This window comes from Apodemus sylvaticus, chromosome X (genome assembly GCF_947179515.1).
Source record: "Apodemus sylvaticus chromosome X, mApoSyl1.1, whole genome shotgun sequence".
NCBI classification, from domain to species: Eukaryota; Metazoa; Chordata; class Mammalia; order Rodentia; family Muridae; genus Apodemus; species Apodemus sylvaticus.
Genome location: NC_067495.1, coordinates 27,561,653 through 27,581,329, shown reverse-complemented (window position 1 = coordinate 27,581,329; position 19,677 = coordinate 27,561,653). Strand labels below are relative to the sequence as shown.

At 39.4% G+C, this 19,677-nt stretch overlaps 1 protein-coding gene and 1 non-coding gene across 3 annotated transcripts in view; both read left to right on the top strand.

Annotated features, from left to right (window-relative positions):
- Pir (pirin) overlaps window positions 1-19,677 on the top strand; it is a 118,715-nt gene that overhangs the window by 5,642 nt on the left and 93,396 nt on the right. For both annotated transcript variants that reach the window (XM_052171654.1, XM_052171653.1), the window contains exon 3: window positions 3,934-4,026. In XM_052171654.1, the coding sequence (XP_052027614.1) occupies window positions 3,934-4,026 (93 nt within the window). The remainder of the gene's footprint in view (window positions 1-3,933; window positions 4,027-19,677) is intronic.
- Window positions 9,105-9,236, top strand: LOC127675917 (small nucleolar RNA SNORA17). Its single transcript, XR_007975594.1, has one exon. It is a non-coding gene; the product is annotated as a small nucleolar RNA SNORA17 (small nucleolar RNA).

Here is a 19,677-nt window from a genome sequence, read left to right as displayed (position 1 = left end):
ACAACTGTGTCCTCTTGTTTATTCAAGTGTCTAACTCACATCACTTGGCTTCTGGCCAGTTAAATAGTCCATCCCTCTGACACTTGATCAGCAACCTGGGTTCTGTAGCCTTTTTTTATGCAGACTTTCTTCTTGTGGGTGTGTTCATGTGCCAGAGATTGTGACTTGCAGGAGCCAATATGCAATTAGTACACATCATACTGATATGGTTTAAACGTGTGTGTCCTTCCTCAAATCAAAGTTTGAGATCCTAACCTTCAAGATAATGGTATTAGCAGGCAGGGTCTTTAGGAGGTAGTTATGCCATGAGGATGAAATCTGCATATCTGGGATTAAATGTCTTAATAATGGTGATCACAGAGAGTTAGCTGGACCCTGCCATCCTGTAAGGACACACCTAGAAGGTCTTGCCTATGCAGAAAATGGATTTTTACTAGACACTAAAGCTGCTGTTGCTGCCTTAATCTTGAACTTCGGAGCTTTCAGCACCGTAAGAAATACATTTGAATTACTTTGAAGGTACTCACTTTTATGATAGTTTGTGATAGCACCTTGAGTGGACTAAGGCAAAACATGGTACCAGTTTCTTCTATTGTTTTGGCCAACAGTTTCCGAATTCTTTATAGATGACTCTCTATCAAATAGCTATTTGGCCACCATGTTAATAGCATGCCTTTTCATTCTTTAAAACTGGGCTGCATATTTTCCCAGCCTTTCAAAGTTCCTTTTGATCAATCATTTTGTGTTTGTATTACTTCTTTCTTTTTACATTTTGCTACACGTGGTCAAAGGGGACCATGTCACATCTTCATTACTTGACAGTTTTTCTCTCTATGAAATTCACATTCTTTGCCTTGCAACCAGGATCACCTTTCCTCCAGCTTCCAGTGTGTGCTTCATGTGTGTCTGTTACTACCAATGTTTCATCCAGGATTGTTCAGCTAGTGTTTAAGATGATGGGGGGTGGGTGCTGCCTGTGGCTCTCTCCCATTCCTTTTAACCCTCCACATTTCACACTCCAGTGATTGTAATGTAGCTTTGATTTTTTTCTTGTATGACTCTCAAAATCTTTCTAGCCTTGAACTTATTAGCCAGTGCCCTCAAACTGTCTCCGTATTTTGAGATTTCCATTCCAGAGCAGAAGCAGTGAATAATTGCTGTTCTATGGGTGATTGACAGTGACCGGGGTTGACTGAAGAGAGTGAACTTTTTTGTCTTCACAGATTATTTGAGACCAGTTTATTTGCCCATATGAATCTCCTTGTCACCAAGAAGCAATAAAGACATATCATCTTTATTCATATTAGGAGACAAAGAAGAGAAAGGACACATAATTAACTTAGTTGATAGATAGGAGGCAGCAAGAAAATTCAAAATCTATTGATAATCTTAATAACTAGAAATGGAAGGGCAGCTCTTTAACCCTCTGAAGGGAGTCTACAGAAAAATAGAAATCTGTGATTATAAAACTTTATTAACAGCCAGCTGTGTAAAATCAGGGACATGACAATGACACCTATTACTATGGTTTCTACTCAGAGAGGTGCTAGCTTGCAAAACAAAGGCAAGAAGGAAAAAGAGGGGTAAGTTAGGGCTGGTGACTTAGCTTGGTGGTGGAGTGCTTGTGTAGTGTGGGTGAGACCACAGCTTCCAGCTTTCACCCACTCCAGCATTGCGGGGGTGTGGGGTGGTAGTAGGGTGGTGGTGGGTGGGGTGGAAGGTGGGGCGATAAATAGAAAGTACAAGGCTTGGAAATGAAGAAAGTCTGAGCTGTTTGCTTATGGGTGTCTGTTGGATTGTTGCTCTCAAATATTTGTTCCCTTCCTGCAATAGGATTGTATGTTCCCATCCATCTTGAGGTGTGTTATCCATGAGTCTCAGGGTTATCCCTTCTCCTTGTTTGGCTAGACCATGTATGTGCTGTTTTAACATGAACTCCCGAAAGAGAAGATTCAGAGGCCAGCTGGACTCAACAAAACCTGGAAAAATTGCAACTTGTGGTTTTAAGTCAAGCAAACACTTTATGAACTACCAGGGGGAAAGCTTGTTGCTAGATACACTAGTGCTGAGACCATCTTAGGAAATAAAACTCAAAAGAACCTGCAGGGGAATTACTAAAATTAATAAGTGCTTATCAGTCTTCAAAAGACATCTATATACTCATATTTATAATTCCCAGTAGCAAATGATGCAAAATGTAATTTTAAGTGCAGTTTATGATGCCATTTAGGTATGTTACACAGAAAAATTAAAATATATACAAAACCTTTATGAAGAAAATTATAGCTCCTTATTGAAGGACATTTAAAGACTTCAATAGAGGTAACATGTTTATAAATAAAATAGATCAATATTACTTAAATCTCTTTCTAAAATTGATACATAGATTCAAAGCAATTCCAGTAAAACTTTCAACATCATTACTCACAGATGTTGATAAGAATTTCAAACAGATGGACAAGAATAAGCAAGGCAGCCTTGAATATGTTGATAACACAGCTGTTTCTACCTGTTGACTGAACTTGAGATCTAGTTTCAGTACCCTTTGCATAAGCATTAATATTTATATGCATAACATTTAGAGTAGATATCTCAAACTCAACAAGACATAGACCAAACTCATAATTATGTTGACATTGCTGCTTTTTCAATATTCCTTGATTTGTTGAGTGAACTTACCATCTTTCCAGGCACCATAACAAGAAATATGGTAGTTATTTAGTATTTTTCCTACATGTCTCATAATATCTACCAAGACATTCAATGATTCTCCATCACCACTGCTATTACCTTATTTCTGGCACTTGCTCCTACACAGGATATTGAATATCTATCACCTTCTATAGAATGATTTTTTTTTAAATCTAATTATCTCAACTCCCAATTACAACCCATCACCTTCAGGATGAGATCCAAATTCCTTTAAGATTTGAACTATAGTTATGGTGGTATATACCTTTCATCCCAAAACTTAGGATGGGGAGGCAGGAGGATTGAGAGTTGTGGTCAGCCTACGATACAAAATGAGAATTTCAAAACCCAAAGGCTTTATGTGTACTCTAAAGCTATATGATTTATTTTTAAATGAAGTATAGTCAAATTTAATTATTTACTTTTTGTTTGATTTTTATCATTGCAGACATTTCTATTTGAGCCATTAATAAGGAGCAAGGATTGACATAAATGTGCACATACATATGAGTAACTTATTATTGATAGAAGAAATTAAAGGCTTATTTAAGCCAGTAAATAAAATTATTTATTTAAATAATAATAATATTTATTAAAATAAAGTCCTTCATAAAATTATGAAGAAAATCTGTCTCTGTGCAAGAATATTCAGGAACTGTTAATTTTATGTGCCCATGGAATTCTGATGATTGATGGGAAGAGGCTCTGTCAAGCAAACCTCTCTCCCCGCCTTGTTTCTGGAACATCGCCCTTCTCTCCTTTCCACTTGATTAGCTACAACATGACTTCAAGTCTCAGCTCAAGAGCCATTTCCCAGGTCATAAATTTCTATTAGAAGTAAAAATCAAATCTTCAAAGACTTTCCTGCTATCACCTATTCTTATATGTGTGAAGTTGTTTTCCTTGAAAACACTCATAATCACAGTTTAGTTAGTGATTTTATAAACACCTACCTCATGATGTTAAAAATCTGTTACAGATTGATAATGACCTACTTGACTGTATTGTAGACAATCACAAAATGTTTATTCACTCTTTACTCTCCTCCTACAATGTCAATTCTAATGTAATTGATGAATTGTTATGTGCAGGTATAATTTCTTCGTGAGTACAATTTGCATTTTAGAAGGTTGCTTACTGGCTACACAATCTTCAATGAGTTTTGTTAGATATGTTTATGCATGTAGCCCCTGTAGTGTGACTTAAAAGCTGTGTCTAACATGCCAAATTTTGTTATTCCAGTTGAAAATTCTGGATCCATTTCTACTGTTTGATGAATTTAAAGGAGGAAGGCCGGGAGGATTTCCTGACCATCCACACCGAGGATTTGAAACCGTAAGTACAAGATTTGACTGCAAAAGTGTGTCTTTGAAAATTTGATTTTTACTTCTAATAGAAAATTCAATCAGAAGCAATGAATATAGGCAAAAATTAATTTAGAAGTTTCTTGCCATAGGCTGCTATATGGTTGTTATAGTGATTTTATATGAAATATACCCAAGTTTAAATATTAACTATTTTAATATTATTTAATTTTGTCCTGCTGATATTTCTATCTCAGCAGTTCACAAAGAGCAAGAATTGGCTTCTTAAAATTATATGATTAACTCCCCTGGTAATGGGAAAAGAGACACCTTGTTATCAGTCAGGGGCAGAGCAGATGGCAGTCTCTGTTCATCCTAGCTTGATGGCCAAAGTTGTTTTATGCTTAAGACATATAAAAATCAAATCAAATCAAATCCACACAGCATGGCACAGGAAAAAGAAGACAAATAGAGGCCTGTGTTCCATCATGCCACTGGTGCTGGAGAGGGATATCCACAGACCTGCCCTCTCCCCCATGGCACAGGGGCAGGGGCATAGACACGCAGAGCCTGACTTACCACCACACAATGCAACATGGGAGGAGGAAGATAGCGACCTGTGGACTCCTGTGCTACCCACAGACCTGCCTTCAGGCTCACGGCACAGGTGGGGTATAGATACCCATTTGCTGGAGGATGTCACCCTGGGGCTCACTAGCCTCCTGCCCAGCCTGCAGTGGGAGCACCACAATGTACGAGTATGTGGTGGACAGATGGGAGAGAATAAGAAGTGGAGCAGCTTGAGCTTTATGAAGAGAGATGGAACTGGAGACGTGATGGTGGAGTTAGGAGGGGCCTGTTGTGAGTGGCCATCCCTGACACTTGAGGTCATGGTGAGGCCCCAGCCTGAGCTGCTGCTAAGAGCCATGGCTAGGTTCATTGCTACACAGTGGAAGGAATCAGTGTCAATGACCATGATTCATTTTTTTGCCACCAAAGAACATGGGGGCATCCTTGGTCAGGGCAGCCAGGAGGATGTGTCCAGAGGCTGTGCAAACTGGCCCTACTCCTCACTGGCTACAGCATTCTGGAGAGCTGGCTCCATCTCTCACTGGCAGTACTCCAGAGAGCTGGCTCTGGCTGGCCCAGGCAGCACAGTGGAACTGGCCCTGGTGGTGGGGATGTAGTTGAGCTGACCACACCACATCTGGTGACACTGGTGTCACCTCTCCACCCCCAGCAATTGGGAAAGTGGCCTACCGTATCATGATTGTGGAAGAACTATCTCTGTTCCTTAAGAGCTGCAGCACTCAGGAGAGCAGGCCCTGCACCTCACCTGGGCAACACAGTGCAGCTGCTCATGATGGCAAAGTCATGAGTGAGCCAGCCTCAAGGGTTTAAGAGCTGGAAAGCTGACCCTGCCTCCTGCTGGTGGAGGCATTGGGTGGCTTAGCTGGAGTAGTGCTGGAGAGCTAGCTCTGGTGATGTAGATAAGGGAGAGCCAGTGTGCTGACCAGCTCAGCTACTGCCCAGCTCCAGATCCAGGGCTCTGAGTTGACAAACTATATTATCTGTGAATGGTTGGGACAAGTGAAATGGCCAGTCGTGCTGATCTAAAGCTACAAGAACTCCATAACACAAGGTAATAACAAGATAACCAGGAGGAGTCCCGGTGAGGATTCAATATTGATAGTGTCACAGAAGTCAGACATCTCAAATCAGACCAATGACTCATTGTAGTGAACATTTGCAAGTGAAGATGTGTGGACAGAGGGATATACTGTAGGACACACGAGAAATAGTATTACTTCCATGAGGAGATGTTTTTATGCTGTGTGTGTGTGTGTGTGTGTGTGTGTGTGTGTATGTGTGTGTGTTTATTTTGAGGGGGGAGATTGCAAGGGCAAAGGACAGCTATGAGGGGGATAGAGAGATGAGCAGGACTGCAGTACATGATATAATAAAAGTTTTAAAGAAGTATGTACAATTAAAATAATTTGTTAAAGCGAGAAGAAACTAAGATATGATTAAATACTTTTATAAAGAAAATTTGAGTTTTCAGAATGTTTTTTTACAAACAGAAATGTTTAACTTCATGTAACATATAAACACCAACACAGAAATATGTTTAACTTCATGTAATATAATATTATAAACACCAACACATAATCTAAGAACTCAATAAGTATTATATTAAGTTCTGGCGAATTAGATTCAAGGAACCAAAATTTAACACTAAATCTTCAGATTTTATGGGCATACTCACATATTTATAAATATGGAGTATAAATTTGGAGATTCTGTTGGACACTACTTTTTGTTTTAGTTGGATAGGGAACAAAGATGTGTAATGTAATATTGTGGCATTTTCAACCATCCCTATTAGTGGTAAATGGGAGAACAGAGTTAAAGACTCAGTATATTTGTAAGTCCGCTCGTTGAATTAGTAAATATTTACCCAGGGCTTACAACATACAAGGGTTGATGGAAGCTGATCTTTCAGATGTTGAGGGTGTGCTACGTGTTATGGAGTGTTGCTTCCATATGTATTCTAGTTAAGGAAGTAAAAACAGGCAGGGAAAGATTTGGTCACTGTATTTAACCATGGAAAGATTTAGCCAAGAGGCTTCCAGGAACAAGATGAGGCTAGTTAGATCTGTGTTCCTTCATTTCTCCATTTGCCCTCAAGTTCTCTCTGCTAACACTTTGGTTGCACTGTATCTGTCTTACCTCACACCCACGATGAGAGCCACACTTTCACCTTCTTTATTTGATCCTAGTCCTTTGTCCAGAGCTCCAGAACTTGGGCTGCCATGTTCCAGAACTTTTAAGCTCTTTTCAAGCATTAGTATCTCCATCATGTTTTCCAAACAATCCCAAGAGTATGGCACTTTCTTCTTCACTTGGTCCCAGTGACATTATATTTTTTCCGGTTTAACATACATGCATACCTTGATGGTGGCCTTGAGTCAGGAATTGCCTGACTTAACATGCTCAAGAGGATTATGAATTGTTTCAGCTTAGATTAGCCCAGTCTTCTCTGTCTGGCTCTTGTTGAAGGCGATGACTATATTAAACAATGACTGCTAAACTTTTGTTTCCATTATGTCAAGTGCTCTGGCAGGGGCACTGCTTTGTAAATCATATGGTATTCAGCTTTAAAGAACTGGGTGAAGAGGCTTAGATATAGATTGTTAGATATATAGATATAGCTATTGATGTTCCACCCTTTTCTCTTGATGAAGAATTTTCCCTTCAATTATAGCTGCAATTAAATTTTATCCTTATTATTTGTAGATTTTACATTTATGAGTTCTCCTGCTTGGAAAACTCACCACTAATTGCCAAATCAACACTTGTAGAGCTTTGATGATGTTTTAGGATGTTAGGGCTGCCTGACTCATCTCGTGCCAGCTGAGGTGTAATAAGATGATGACTTCCTTGTTTTGGCTCTTATAATGTAGGCCAGTATCCTTGTAATAATCCTAGTGGCATGTTTCCTATATTTTCCTGCTTTTTGATGTTTCCTGTTCAAAATGATTCCTGAGCATCACACATATCTAGTATTCCTTCACAGAACGCTGCTACTGGGCCTTGTTTACAAAGAAAATGTGTTCGTTCAGTAAATAGTATGATTTAGTACTGATGGTTGAGTTCCTTAACATTTGTGGGATATATATATATATATATATATATATATATATATATATATATATAATGTATATATATTATGTATATATATATATATATGTGTGTATATATATGTATGGTATATGGTGTCTTTAGACAGAACACACATATAATAGAGGCAGACATAGATGGACTGACAAAAATATTGTTACCAGACACTTGAAGAAACCCAGTCTTAGGTTGCATTAGGAGCCAATGGTTTAGGACTTATTAATTAAAGAATCATGGTAGTTTTATAGAACATTGCTAATTCAAATCCTGAGAAATGACTATGTCAGTTTTATCCCCAGAGTATAAGAGTATAGGTAAGAAGCACTTAACTTTCTCTTAATGTAAACCTTTAAAGCCTACAATTTGGGACTGGAGAGATGATGCTAGACCTGAATTTGTGTGTGTGTGTGTATATGTGTGTGTGTGTGTGTGTGTGTGTGTGTGTATGGGACAGTCCCATGACTATCTTATTAAAACAAGCTGTATTTAGTCAGTTGGTCACTTCTCCTAAAGTTAGGATTTCAAAGAGAGCAGCATTGGATGTGAGGAAAACCAGGCTTTTGTAGAACTCAGAGGTGGAGAGCTTTCCAAGTGGGGGAAAATATATGGGGTTATAGGAGCAGAAGGAACCTAATAAATGATCAAAACAAGGTCATGACAACTGGTAGTCATTGTGAGGTCATCACAGGGGGTCATAGAACCTTTAGGGGCGCAAGATGGTTATAAATAGCTATTTGAAATGAAGATATGAGCACCATTCCTGGAACAGGAAGTACAAAATCACTTGTTATGGGTGGGGCAAAGCTTAATCTTTAAGAAACAGAGGTTTAATCATAAACAGGAATGAACCTAGTTTGTCTTTACTGTAAGAAGTCTTTTAAGCCTAAGATGGAGGCAGGCTGGTTCTTCAGTGACTCAGAAGTCAAAAGCACCTCAATGACTGCAGAAGTGCCAGGTTCAGTTCCCAGCATTCCTCACAACTGTCTGAAACTCCAGTTCCAGGGGTATTATCTTCTGGCCTCATTTGGCATCAGGCATGTATATAGTGCAGTTATATAACACACAAAACATTCATACATTTAAAAATAAAACAACTTCAAAAACTATAAATAAAAAAGTGAATCCTTCTATTTAAAGCCAAGTCAACGTTAGGCTCTTATTACTTTTTCTTTTGAGCTCAATCTGAATTCCAAAGGCTTGTCGTTTTTTGAAAATTCTGACTAGTATATAAAATAAAAAATATGATTTGGAAATAAGAACATAATTGAGATCTCTTGTTGTATCACCACCCAGAAGTAGTAATTGTTGTTGTTTGGCTTTTTTTCTAGTATCATGTTACCTTATTATATATATATATATATATATATATATAACACCATTTGAATTTTTCGACATTCTTCAAGAAGTTAATTAAAAAATAGCTTTATTTTTGCCCCTAGAGTCATTGTAGATGTGGCCGCTGTGTCACATGCGCATCAGTAGGTGGCAGAGAGGAGAGAAATTATGTCTACACTCAGTGTTCTGACCTATGAACATCTGAATGATTAGTAGTCTAACAGTCCTTGAAAAACTGAGCCTGAGATGACCACTGTCTACATGGTTCCGGGCAGATTAGGGAGTCACTGCTGTGAACATTTGCAAGCAAAGAAATGTGGACAAAGGGTGTATAGTGGGACAGACTGTGACATACTACAGTTTCCAAAAACAAGATTTTTGTTCTATTGCACGGGAGGTTGCAAGGGTGGAGGGTGGGTAAAAGAGAAGGGGGAGATGAGTGGGATTGGGGTGCGTGATGTGAAATTCACAAAGTACTAATACAAAGTTGAAAAAGGACATCTTAAAGTTTATTTATTTATTTACTCTGTGTGTGTGCGCACGCGCAGGTATATACATACACATACAGTCTTGCCATGGCACCCGTGTAGAGGTCAGAGAACAGCTTCCCAGAATTGGCTGTCTCCCTCCACCGGGTGGATTCTACCCATGGAAATCAGGTCAGGTTGTCCAGCTTAGTGGCAAGAACCTTTGCCCCTTGAACCATCTCACCTGGTCTAATTTTTTTTTAATGATTTGGTAAGTGTCTGCCATATGTGGCACCAATCAGCATTACCATGGTGATACAATATATTTACTTGACTTTTGTTTTGTTTTGTTTTGTTTTCGAGACAGGGTTTCTCTGTGTAGCCCTGGCTGTCCTGGAACTCACTCTGTAGACCAGGCTGGCCTCGAACTCAGAAATCCGCCTGCCTCTGCCTTCCAAGTGCTGGAATTATAGGCGTGCACCATCATGCCTAGCTTTACTTGACTTTTTAAGTAGCAAATATTTAAAAGTTTTCTTTTAAATTGCTCAGGAAAATGTAAATTAAAAAGTCAAGTAAATATATTGTATTGCTTATGCTGAGAGGAAATGGGTGCCTTCATATATCACCATGGTAATGCTGATTGATGTTTTATACAAGTTCTTTGTGCATTAAGGAAACCAAATCCTTTTTAGTGATTGGAGTTTGTAACAGTGACAGGAAAGGTGATGTTTGCTTTACATGCCTCCAAATGTAAGCCTTTGGGTAGAACATAGATTCTTACTACAGAACAACGGACGTTTTTGACCATCAGTGCGATTGCCTTTGAAGATGGGTTAAGTTCCTATATCCAGGCAACTTCCTTTTTTTTTCTTTTTTTCTTTTTTCTTTTGTTTTTTTCGAGACAGGGTTTCTCTGTATAGCCCTGGCTGTCCTGGAACTCACTTGGTAGACCAGGCTGGCCTTGAACTCAAAAATCCGCCTGCCTCTGTAATCCCGGAGTGCTGGGATGACAGGCATGCTCCACCACCGCCTGACTCCAGGCAACTTTCTTATGCTAGAGTAATATTCACATAATTGGTGTGCCACCAGGATCATTGGTACTTAAAATAGTGCTATTCTGGAGTTCATTTTTATTTTTTAGATGACAATGACATGCTAATACATGAGTATAAAATATAATGAATATATTTTGAACATGAGTTCACCTGAGAATACCTATAAAATTCTGATAGCCTCATGTGGGGTCCATGACCCAGCAATGTTATCTCCTGGAATAATCAGACTCTACCTCAGAGCTATAGGATCTGAAACTGTACTTTAAGAACACCACCACAGTGTAAGCAACATATGCAATGACATGGAAAAAATGCTGGTCCAGGTGACTGTCCTCACTCGAACTAGTAAGATTTTAAGAGACATTTTAAAAGAACTTGATTTTAGCTAGTTAATATTTAATCAGCCTTAAAACGCCTAGGTTTATGTAGATCTTTATTTTGGCATTGTTTGAAGGCTTGCTTGGTCATTTTTCTTTAAGCAATCCAAAGGACGCTGAATTGTGCCATTAAAAGAAAACCAAAAAAGAGCATCATGAAAGCAGTAGTGTGACCAGTTGGGAAGAAGGAAGAGAATTGGCAAGACTGGGGAGAGGATGAGAGCCTGAATCAAATGCTTTTGAGAGTGCAAAGTTGCCATAATGAAGCCCATTATTGTGGAGAATTAATACACACTGATAAAATATTTTTTAAACTTGCCTTAAAAAGCCAAGAAAAGGCATATCCTGCAGAAAGAGGCACAGCTAGTGGTGACAACACAATTTCCTGCCTGGAATCCAAATTTCTGGAAAAGAAAAGGCTCAAGTGGTAGGCAGTAGGAAGATGGAGCAGTTACCCCATTTCTGGTCCCGATTGTCATTAAATTTGCCTAGGGCAACTATAATTATAAGAAACATGGGACAGTATTAGATTAGATTAGGCAAGCATTTCCAATGCCTAGTTTAAAAGAAGAGGTACCGATAGTTCCTGTTGTCTTGAGTTTTTCAACTACCCCGTAGAGAAACAGGTTTTGTACATTTCAAAATTACCTTTAAAGGATAGAATCAAGACTTTCCAGGTTTGGGGACTGGAAACCTATGTTTCTGGGTATTCCTCAGTCCTGGTCAAACTGAGGTAGTGCGTCAGTTTTGTTTATAGTATATTATAGGAGCTGAGGAGATGGCTCGGAAATCGTGAGCATTTGCTGCTCTTGCAGAGGACCCAGATTTGGTTCTCAGCAGCCACATGAGGAAGTAAGTGTATTATTGATCAGGGTTCCCCGAAGGAACAGAACCAGCATAAATATCTATATGTCTGCCTGTCTGTCTATCTGTCTATCTGTCTGTCTGTCTATCTATCTATCTATGATGAAAGAGTTAGGAGTAAGCCACCAGATCTGCTTCAAAGGGACATATCAGGATGCTGTCCATGTCATTCTTAGTTAAACAGAGAAGTATATCTTACAGTTTCATGACAAGCCTCAGCAGGTTCCTTGGTTTTTGTTAGAAGAAAACCACCCTGTTTCCAAGGGTGTGCCCATCAGAAAAGCAATGCTCATACTTCCTGGTTAGTAGCCAGCAGCATTTGCAGGCAATGTCTGAACAATATCCTGGAGAGGAAGGGAATGGCCCTAGTGATTCACACTTAACAAATTTACTACTGGCTGCAGACCTCCTGTCTCCACACAGCTTGTTTCTTAAAGCATGCTGTGAACCACTTTCTAACATAAACCATTCCAAGATGGCTGTATCTTGGTTGGAAAGAAAACCAAATTAAATTCAACACCAAATTTGACAAGGGAAGAAAACATTTTGAGCCACGCATGGAGTCACACACCTGAAATTCCAGCACTTGTGGTGGGGGAGGAGGAGGAGGTAGGAGGTAGGAGGCAGATATTCAAAGTTATCCTTAAGCTGCAGTATAAAGTTAGAGATCAGCCTGGCCCATGAGGCTCTCTCAAAAATCCAAAGTGAAATATTTTGGGAAAACTGGAAATTGATAACTTCCTCAATATCACAGAGACTGTCCATTGTTCAATGATTGTTTTATGGTGCTTTGAACAGGGAGATATCAGCTGTTTTACTATGGATATGGGGTGGGCAAGACTGCCTGTAAGAACTATGATGATTTAATGCAGTATGGGAGCTCTGAGGCCATTAATAAGAATTGTAGATATTTAAAAGGAAGAAGAAAAATTATATAGAGATAAAGCAATAGTAAAAGAAAACGCCAAAGTGGCATATATACTTTTGGTTAGTGATTTAAATGGAGGGGGCAGTAGCTCAGGATTTGTCCTGAAGTTGCCATTACAGGCAAGCATGTAGATTTTAACACATTGACTTGGTATTACTTGTGGTGAAGCTAAAGGATTATAGGAACGTAGCAAAATCAGTCCACGCTCTAAGATACCCCTCGGTACCAACATACTAAGAATATCAAAGAATTGTACCCAACATGGACGGTGCTGACAGGAAAGGCACACATCAGAACAGTTAGATTGGGTTCTTGCATAGGCCTAGAGCATCTCTGGCTGGACATGTAAGAAACTTTACTTCTGCAGAATGTTACTGAGTGACTTGGTTCTCCTCTCTCCAGGTAAAATGTGGCTAGTTGGGGTCCTATTCTAGTTAATCAGAAGCTACTAATATCTGGCAGTGTGAGAGGTTTCAATTAAACCTTAGCCCTTCAGGGAGGGTGTCTTCATCAGCAGGTCAATGATAAGAACAGGACATAGAAACTGGACATGGCAGGGACCCCAAAGCAGCAGTTTTAGAAATGTTCTTGGTTCTTTGGCCAGAAACACCAGAAGGGAGCCCAAGTTTCCCATCTCCCCAAAGAGTACCCCTACCCAGAGGCTATAGCTATACCTTGTGGGTGGGGACTAGAACTCCACTCCAGACACTGATACCCTCTGGTGGCCTTTTCAGAACAGAATCTCCAGATTTTCATGGTGACAATGACTTACATATGTACCCCGATTTCAATCTATCTCCTAAATGACTTTAGAGGGGACAATGTTGGGGTATAAGCAGTTTAAAAAAATTAGAGAAAAATATGTGGCCCAGGAAAATAGTACCTTTTTCCTGAGAGGAGAGCTAACTAGCCAGGTCCCAGCTGATCAGGGTCAATGAACTGGGTAAGAACACACTTCTCTGAGATGCAGCACTGCCGTTTGGAAGGCTAGTCTTTAGCCATGTTAGAGAGGTGGGGTAAATATCTGTTAATGACACACTGTCCTTTCTTTCCTCCAAGCTCCTAATGGAGTCTCTTACAGAACATAGCTAGTTACGTTGCTTTGTAAGCTTGCCCTCTTTTCTGAATTACTCAGGAAAATGTACCTTTATCTTTGCTTCATTGTATTTCTCTCCTAAGCATGCATTCCCTAACACCTTAGACTCCCTTATTCTTCCTCTAAAGCCCCCCTCCTCCCCATTTGGCTGCCTGCTGCTGCATGGCTAACCTCTATGCTGGCTTAACTCAAGGGGCATGGCTTTTTATTTTGTTTTACTTTTTCTCCTCTTCTCTTTTCTTCTCCTTGGGGCAGCTGCCATGACTTATAGCTTACTTGCCCTGGGGGATCTTTCTTGTAGACTGTAATCAAGTTGTCCTCAAGCTGCAAAAATCAAACCAAAACAAACAGAAAACTTGACAATTTAGTAGAGTGTTAATAAAATTGATTCTATAAACAGTGGAGGTAAAGGTAGGGAGTATGTAGTAGAAACAGTGAGTACTCCAACCAGATTTAGAAACTGTATATGTAAGGGTGGCATGGGGCCTGAGGCATATGATGAAATCTAAAGTTTGAGCCTTTACTAGGGACAGAAGGAAAGCCAAGCCAGATTGGTGTCTAGATGTGAACTCATGGAAATGGCTACATCTAGAAACCCCCAGGTTGACACAATTGTGCCTAAAGTAGAAGCATCTTAAGCCAAGAATTTTAGCTTTTGGTAGAGTATTCACTATGTCAGTGATTCTCAGTTAAGGGTAATTTTTGTCTACTGGGTCCTTCCAAAATGTCAAGTAATTTTTGGTTAAGGCTCTGAGTGCTACTGCCATCTGGTGGATAGTAGTCAGGGCTGCTGCTAAACGTACTGTAGGAATTGATGCTGTCTGGGACCAGGGACCAAAATTTCCTATCTGAAAGTGCAAAGTTTCTCCAACCTTCCAGTATTGTGAGGAAATGGATTGAGTTAGTTGTATCTAGAAAGTTAAGTTTATTTATTTTGCTAAAGCCATAAAGGAGATCATTTAGGGCCATCTGATCCAATGATGCCCAGAACAGCTTTAGAAATAAAACCTGGTCTATGACAACAAATATAAGTCACATAGGGAAAAGTAGCAGTTCAGCTGAAATATCCCTTGGAAACAGATACATTTCTCAATGAATTTTTCTTTCCACCTCATGCACACTGTGTTATAATAATAAATGATTAATGTATTATAAATTATTTTCCTAGAATTTTAAGGTAGAACATATGGAGATGGGGAGATGTAATAATGAGAACTTATTAAAACACAATCTCTGACTGGAGAGACAGCTCAACAGCTAAGAGTAACTGTTTCACTACAAGAGGCGAACCCCAAACCTGCTGAGGATTGTAAGTATAAAAAGGAAATTCATACACTTCATTTGTAGGTACCTCCCATGATATCTTAACTATAAGCAGAACTAGGTAGATAACTCCCCTCTTGTTCACAGCAGAGCTGGCTCCTTCATGACCAGAGGACACCTTGTTTCATGACACTGGGTCCTTAAGCACAGGTACCACTCTTGTGCAAAAAAGACATACTTATTTACCAACGCACCTATTAGCAAGGCCTGCATCTAATTTAGTGAGGCCTGGACTGTAGTCCAGTGGTTCTCAGCCTTCGTAATGCTGCAACCCTTTAATATAGTTCCTCATATTATGGCCACCCACAGCCATAAAATTATTTAGGTTACTACTTCATAACTGTAATTTTGCTACTGTTATGAATCTTAGTGTAAATATCTTATATACAGGATATCTGATATGTGTGTGACTCTAGTGACAGGGTAATTCGACCCCAAGGCATCGCAACCCCCGGATTGAGAACTAGAAGCATGACATACATGGTTTGAGTCAGCAGGGGGCGCGCTCTTAAGCTACAAGTTGTAGCTACTGACTTTTCCACTGTATGGCGATAGAACACTTACTGTGTGCTTGAAATTTGAGTAATCATAGACGTTGGTAAGTCATATAGTTGACAGTAGAAGTGAACTTTTCACCACATCTTTTTATTGGAGGTAGGTTGTGGCAGTTAAGGTGGCTGGAGGTTGCACAGGGAGTCAGAAGTTTTGTTTGAAGAGAATCATCCTAAGTTTGGGCTTTTGGGTTTGAAGAGGAAGGGATAGTTTTCCTCAGGAGATCCAGCGGAAGGTGATGAGGGAGTCTGCGATTCAACTTGCCTGAGTAGTTAGGTTTATGAATATGGTTGTTACAGAATCTTGACACGCGTGTCAGAAATTTTACTGGCGGGTAGATTTGAAAGACATGAAGGAATGAGAGCAGGATAAAATATGAGGAAAGTAAGTCAGTTTCTTTTTTTCTTTGTAGCTAGATGTTAGTAAGTAAAGGTCTTGAATATCCATAACAAAGGACCAGTCACCTCATCTTAAGGTATTGTAGCTTTGGGTCTCTTAATTGGCCTCCGTCTCTTCAGGAATCACAAGGCTTATTTTCAGTTGTATACAGCCCTGGGATTTTTGTCTTTACCTGAAATGGCTGATTCACCTGAATTGGCAAAGTCCCCTAGTTTCTTTTGTGAAACCTCTACAATTTTGGCTGCCGTTGCATCTCCTGTCAGATCTCTCCTCAGAGGCATCCACTGTGCTCACAAAACATACATGATGGCGTCAGCATTCGTGAGGCAACATGGGCTAGGAACAGTAGTTTCATTCTCAGAGACAGAAAATGTTGATTTAATTTCTTGTTCTGCTGTTGTTACACTGTATGACATGAAGCCACAATGATCACATGTAAATTATGGTATATACCCAGGGCTAGATGTTTAGTAAATGCTTAAAGATTATGAAATATAAGATTTATTAATATATTCAATACATCATCAGTGGCAGCTGTAAACAGGGCACAGTTGAGAGGTTTTTTTTTTAAATGTCTCTGATGAAAGTGCTTCAGGATGTCATACACAATGACTTTCTGAATACAACCCCAGTGGCTCAGGAAACAATAGCAATGATTGACAAATGGGATCGCATCTGATTAAAAAGTTTCTGTGTGGCAAAGAATAATCAACAGAGTGAAGAGATAGGCTACAGAATGGAAATTAAAAGTTTGCTAATTATTTGTCTTCAAATGAATCTCCTTGTCAAAGGGATTAATATGCAAAATATATAAAGAATTCAGGAAATGGATACCAAATAAATCACCTGAGCAATAAATGAGCAAATGAATTACACAGAAAGTTTTCAAAAGAAGTACAAGTGGCCAATAAATATATGAAAATGGTGTTGACTCTCCTTAGGCATCCTGGAAATGCAAGTCACACTTCGGTTGAGATTGCATCTCACCCTAGCCCAGAACGGCCCTCTTCAAGACAAGCAACAATAAATGTTGGTGGAGACCCATGGGGAAATGGAACACGTGTTCACTGATGATGAGAATGTAGACCCGACACAATGGAATCCATTGTTTACACTAATAAAATGTTTCAAAGTCTCAGCTTTCATGGATCTTATATGCTTTTAGACAGCCAATAAAATGAATAATTTTATCAGACAGCATCCTGTAGTGAAAAAGCTCGGAAGAAGAAACAATCCAGTAGGTGGAGAAATGCTTTCCTTCAGTCTGTGATGTTTCAACTGTGGGCTGAATGAAGTGACAAATGGAACCATGGGAATGTCTGGGGAATAAACTTCAGGAAGCAGGTGGGAAGATGTGAGGGAGAAATTACAGATGTGCTCCCTGTGCAAGGAGAAGTCATAGACTTGCTCACTCTACAACTTACTAAACATCTGCTGGGCTCCTGGTCACATATCATCATTTAGTTCTGACCATACCTGAGCAGCCCAACTTAATAGGGCTATGTTGTATATGATTCCACTGATCCTCTAAGAGAAAGTAGAGGACTTTCCTCTGCAGCTCACAACTTGCAGATGGCAACCCAGTGACTCTAAGCAGGCCTAAACCTGTGGCTAGCTTCTAGATGCAGAAAGAGCATCCCAGCAGGGAATCCTGAGGCAGGAGTTCTTGAAGGCCTGGCCCCTGTGTAGGTTTATGACAGGACCATGTCAAAGTAGAACCAGAGGAGCAGCCTCCTCCTTTGATTTGCTACCTTGATGAATATCCAAGTTGTGCCCACCATATGTTTCAGTTTATTATTGTTGTTATTATTATTATTATTATTATTATGGTTTTTCAAGACAGGGCTTCTCTGTGTAGCTCTGACTTGTCCTGGAACTCACTCTTTAGACCAGGCTGGCCTCAAACTCAGAAATCCGCCTACCTCTGCCTCCCAGAGTGCTGAGATTAAAGGCATGCATCACCACTGCCCGGCAGTTTTTTTTTTTTTTTTAATACTGCTGTTAATGACCACCTTTTGGGACTTGTGTGTATTACAGGATTAGTGTTAGATAAGTAGAGTTAATGGAGTGATTTTTTTCAGGTTTCAGAGGGATTGCTCATGTTGTGAAGATGCTTTTCTTTTTGGGCCCTTCAGTGTAAGAATTCAAACATCATATTTCTGCCCCTGAGAGCAGTTCACAGCTTCAATTACACAATATGTTCCTTGCTGGCATCTCTTGTCAGCCGTGACCTTAACTTGTGGTATTTTTGCTTTCTTTCCTTTTTTTTCCCTCTACTACCTTGCTACCAGTAGGAAAAAAACCTCACAATTTTAGGGCAAAAAGAAATGAAAAGGAAACATAGTTGTCCCCATAATGTAAAGTTTTGGCTTTACAGGGTGCGTCTTGTGTTTTATGTCCAGACACAGATCGAGGGCTCCTTTTTGCTATTCCTTCCACATAGCAGCTGGAAAGGAACAACAATTTTCCCTCATGCGGGAATTCTTCCAGCTTAATTTGCAGTTCTCAGAGATTCACTTTTCTCACACTTTACATGGTAAATGACACTTTTCTTTCATCACAGTGTGACTTTGTGTCTTTCTCTCTCCAAACACAAGCACCCAAAGAATTAAGAACTTACAAGGGAACAAAAATACTTGCTAAAGACCCGTGGAAAGGACTAGAAGGAGGAAAGGAAGACAGGAGACCAAACTGCATATCAAGTGCTCTGAGGAAACACCTGGTTCAGATTATAAACTTATTACTTAATTGGACACACACAACTCTTGAGTTTAAACATAACACAATTCGTCAACCACCCGTGGCAGTTCTCCAGGTGTTTGTGATTATGTAAGGCCCTAAAAGATCATGTGGCTTGTCTCAACGTTCAGATGTATCTGCTCCAGGGTTTTCTTTCTTTTTAAGATGTTCTACAGACAGCAACTCATAAGCAAAGTTGCTGTCAAGCATTTATGACACTTAGCAATAATAATAAAAAACAAATATTGTATATAAAGACTAATAATATAAAGAATTGTGTGTGTGTGTGTGTGTGTAGGTTATAGTTTGCAACTTGAAAGACTTTATATTTGATTGAGTAATTAAAAATAGGACTATGATTTAAGAGGGTCTTCTTTGAGAACCCAAGAGAGAGCTTCATCCCAAGCTAAACAAAAATAGGAAAGACAGGAAAGCAATTGTAGACAGTGCTCCTTTATAGTTTGCCTGCCTCTTTGAAACTGGAAGCTTGCTGTCTGTCCCCTTAAAGTTATTGTATCTCAAGTGCTTTATTCACATTCTGGCTTTAGTGACTTCTATAGAAATTAAGTGTTAAATATGGGAAAGTCTGTGTTCCATTGTCCTCACATGTAATGTGGAGTCATGCTTTGTTGTGAACTTCCTGTGCAAACCTTTAGCTAGGGACTAAACCTATGAAGATGCATCATTTTAATGATTGGAAGAGGCATCCTTGTTTTTAGAATAAAAATACATGTTTCTGTTGTGGAAAAAAGGAAAATATTCATTGTGGAAAGAAGCTAATAATAAAACATTCCTGCATTGATCTTCTTGATGACCACCATTGACATTTTCTGTATATAGATGTTCAGGCATCTCTAGCATACTAA